General features: G+C 46.2%; 1 protein-coding gene across 1 annotated transcript in view; it reads right to left on the bottom strand.

Annotated features, from left to right (window-relative positions):
* Positions 1–1736: 1736 nt before the first annotated feature.
* The window catches only part of SGO1 (shugoshin 1), a 10681-nt gene continuing 8166 nt past the window's right edge, over positions 1737–4251 (bottom strand). The window contains exons 6-7 of the mRNA XM_008057648.1: positions 2062–2251; positions 1737–1851 (exon numbers count right to left, since the gene is read on the bottom strand). Of these exons, the coding sequence (XP_008055839.1) occupies positions 1737–1851; positions 2062–2251 (305 nt within the window). The remainder of the gene's footprint in view (positions 1852–2061; positions 2252–4251) is intronic.

Raw genomic sequence — 4251 nt, 5'->3', positions numbered from 1 at the left:
GTTACTGGGACTGGGAAACTGAATTTTTAATTTTAGGTTAGGACATCGGCTCCAGGGTTTCCATGAGTAGAAAGAATAGGTATAAAGCGAGAGGTGAAAACAGAGCAGGAGACTGACGGGAGAGCAGGACTGTGAATCAGCACTTGGGGGACACGCACATGCGGGGTGAGGCAAAAGACGGTGCGACTGATATGGAATGAAGGGCATGGAGAGGCAGTCAAGAACGTCTGAGATCGGGACTGGAAGAGCTGCCTGACAAAAGCAGACTTGGTTGGTCCTGGACGGAGGCTGCACAATGGGAAGCTGGAGAGCCATGCCAGGAGGGGGTTGGCAGGGAGGCAGGGAGTTTCTTGGCAATGACGCAGAGAACACCGTGGAGCGGAAGAACTGTCCAAGGACGGGAAACATGAAGGCCAGGGAGACCGTCAGGTAGACAGTCAGCCTTTGATAGTTAAGAAACAGAAGGAAAACAGTCGCTAGTTTATGCAACTTTATTGCTCTTTAAAAATAGATACCTTACAGTGCTTTAAAATGTAAAGAGATATAAGGTATATATAAGTATACATGTCAAATTTTTTGAACTAATTCCCTGTCACTGATTGGTAAAAAAATACAGAAAAATCCTTATTTACACATTTAACATTTGAGATTTTCAATGAAATTTACAGCTATCCTGAAAGTCCATGACATCTGTGATTTTACTAGGCATCACTCTGAACAAGACACTGAGGCCTGGGATTCAGAACCTGTCGCTTACCTAGTCCCTGAGCCTAAACCACCAATAATTTCTCAAGTCATAATCCCATACACATTTCTTTTTTTTTTTTTTGCTCAGGCAATCCACTCACCTCAGCCTCCCAAAGGCACGGGATGACAGGCTGAGCCACCGAGCCCGGCTCCCTACACATTTCATCTGAAAATTAAGTATTAGTGGCATAAGAGATTCATAAATGACTCAGGGTATATCCTCCTGTGAGGGTCAAGAATTTACTTCACTTCACTCGGCCGGGCTTGGTGGCTCAGCCTGTCATCCCAGCACTTTGGGAGGCAGAGGCAAGTGACTGCCTGAGCCCGCAGATCCAAGACCAGCCTGGGCAACTTGGCAAGACCTTGTCTCTACAAAAAATAAATAAAAAAAAAATTAGCTGGACATGATAGCGTGTGCCTATAGTTCCAGCTACTTGGAAGGCGGAAGCAGAGGGATCACCAGAGTCCAGTGGGTTGGCACTGGGGTGGCCATGAGTGTGCCACCGCACTCCAGCCTGGGTGACGGAGTGAGACTCCAACTCAAAAAAAAAAAGAATTTACTTCACTCATATGCTATATAAACGGTTTCAAAAAAATCCCCAGCCTTTCTTAGAAAATAATTCACTCTTGTGTCCACCCACTTAAGGGAAAAAAAAATATACTCGAAGCTTTTAATTAATATTTGAGTGATCATTTTAACTTCTAAAATGTTGGTATAAGATGCATTTTGACTAAATTAAGGGGCTTAGGCAGCACAAGAAATCTAAAAAATTTTAGTGCTTGAATCCAACTATTTATATTTGGAAGAAAAAATAAATTAAACTTACTAAAGGCTTAAGATAAGATATCCCACTTGAAGCCTAGTTTTTAGAAATGGTGACGATGTCGGGTCCTGTCCAGGGGATGCTCTGGCGCAGCTCGACCTGCTGTGCCTCTGTGCGAGCAACAGGTGGGGTGGAGGAGGGGTCACACGGTCGCCAACAACAGCGTCACTGTATTTGCTTCACACGCTTTTTAGAATGCTGCCGCGAATCCCTTTTCTGCTTGAAAATAGGAGAATCCAAAAACCCCAGATCTGTGAAAGGGTCTCCTCTCCTCAGCTTCCTGGAAGGGCGAAAAGAGACCTTGGGTGTAGCATAAGCAACCCAGTGACCACCAACTCTTCAGTGTGAAGTTCCTGGAAACACGGCAGTCTTAATGTTTCCACTTCAGCTTTTTACATGAGACTTTGTATTTCAACTCACTCTTGAACACAGCTCCAAGACCTCATCCCCCCCACGTAGCATTAAACAGGGGCCCCCACAAATCACTCACGAAGCAAGGGTGGGCTCCTTGTAGTTCACGCTGGCTGTGCACCTGCGCTTAGGCAGAGACGTGGCTGGGCTTGTTTTACTCTTTTCCGGAGACAGAGAAAGTCTTTTGGCTGTCGTTACAGGAGGCAGGGTGACATTGGTGACATCCCTCAGGCAAAAATGAGGTGACTGGAGAGTTTCAGGTGGTGTACCTACAAAAACAACCGTACTAAATGTGGTTCAAAAAAACCCACAGGAACTCCAATTACCCTCAAGTCTATATACCAACTGTATACAAAATCCAGCCTTTAATAATAAAGATTTTTTAAGACATTTTCATCACTTTTTTCCTCTCTTCCTTTCAAACCAGACAATTTTGCAATAATAATCACAGTAGATGTGAAGAATTGATATGACAGAACGCTTTACTAAAAGGTAAAATTCTTCCGGGATAGCTTGGGCATAATAAATTAGTTTAACTGGAATTTCATTTTAGGCACGACTTGCCGCTTAGAATCATCAAGGCCTCTCTATCTCTTTCAGTACAAAAGTGGATCAATGAGAGGCTTTCTATTGTCTCATAAAGCCACTCAACTCCTTTTGTGAGATAAATGAGAACTCTAAATCTCAGCCTCCGTGTAAACCAGGGGAAAAGGGCTTTCTGCTGGTAAAGCTGGTGCGTTGGCAAATTGTCCGGTGTTTGCCTACCACAAGCACCCAAGTGACTGCACTTTGGAGCGGCATCCACACCGGAGGCGGATGTCCAGCACACGGCGCAGACACTGCAAGACAATCTCCTCAAACAGCTTGAGAGCAGACCATAACCCCGACAGCTGACCTGTAGCCAAGGTGACCTTCTGCTGACCGCCCTGGGGTTATCTGGGTTTCCAAGTCTTTTTTGTCCTCACGTAGGTTGTACTCTACTGATTGTTCCAACTTGCAGTTTTAGAATTATGTCTAAGCAACAATATCAGATCCACTACTCTCTTCTGGAATAATGCCTCTCAGATTTCCATGTGTGTGTGAGTCTTCTTGTCAAACAGCTTGTTGAAAAGATGCAGACTGGGCTCGAGGGTCCGGGGGGGCCTGAGATTCTGATTTCTAGGCAGGGTCCAGGTAGTGCTGATACCAGGAATCTGGGACCAAACTCTGAGTGATACTATATTTAGATCTTTTTTTCTTTTAAAAAGTCATTATGAGCATCTCGAAATGTACACAAAAAGAGGGTGGCCACAGTATAATGAGCTATGGGTTACCCAGCTTCAAAAATTACCAACACTGCCCATACTGCTTGATTTATCCAGACATCATTAGGGCGTATTTTTAAAATGTTATTTGCACGCCACCACTGCCTAACTGGTCAACTTGGGAAGTCGCTTCACATTTTCAGGCTTTAGTGCCCTTATAAACAAAATAAGCGTGGTGACACCTGCTTCACAAACTTGTTCTGAGGATCAAATAAAATAATGTGACAATATTTTGAGACTGACACGACTTGACTGTACGTGACGGTTTCACCACATGATCTAAATTTCCTGGATGAGGCCTTCCATGGACAGTGCGGGCTGTATCCCCAGCCCTGGAACCAGGCCCCCTTCCATCTAATACGAACAAGACTTTCTGAGCCAGGGTGTTAGATGTCTCCTAAGTGTCTGGCGGAAGAGTCCTAAGCCCATCATTGAGGAAACAATTCTTGGCCTTATCAGGCCACCTTCGCTAACTAGAAAATTATTTCAAGTCACAGTTCTTGTCACATTAAACATAAGGCAAAGCCACTAAAATGACAAGTCCCTGGATTCGAGCTTGATTCCACTTTCAGGGGCTATTTCAGGCAAGGGCGTAAAAGGGATTCTTATTCAACCCAGCTCCACAGAAAAGTCCCCCTGCCCCCGGTGGCCGCCTTCGTGAGCATGAAATGCTGTCTTTCCCCATAATAAGCGATGCCTGCGTCACAGAAGATCTAAATTAGCGAGATGTAGGTTAGAGCCACGCAAGTGACCCCGTCTATCAGACCCATAACCCCCCAGAGGGCAGGCGGCAGTCCCAAGCTCCCCCAGAGAAGCGGACGGTCGGAAGCACCATGCCTGCGCGAGAGCGCGACCACCCAGCATCGGCTGGAGGCCAGGACGCGACAAGCGCGCAGGCCACTTACCGGGCCCCTTGCCGGCAGGAGCTGCCGCCGGCTGCGGGCCCTCCGCCGCCCGCTCCGCCG

This window comes from Carlito syrichta, unplaced genomic scaffold, assembly GCF_000164805.1.
Source record: "Carlito syrichta isolate Samal-C Ts95f unplaced genomic scaffold, Tarsius_syrichta-2.0.1 Scaffold303100, whole genome shotgun sequence".
NCBI classification, from domain to species: Eukaryota; Metazoa; Chordata; class Mammalia; order Primates; family Tarsiidae; genus Carlito; species Carlito syrichta.
The sequence above is the reverse complement of the archived record's forward strand: the minus strand, read 5'-3'. Positions and strand labels throughout refer to the sequence as shown.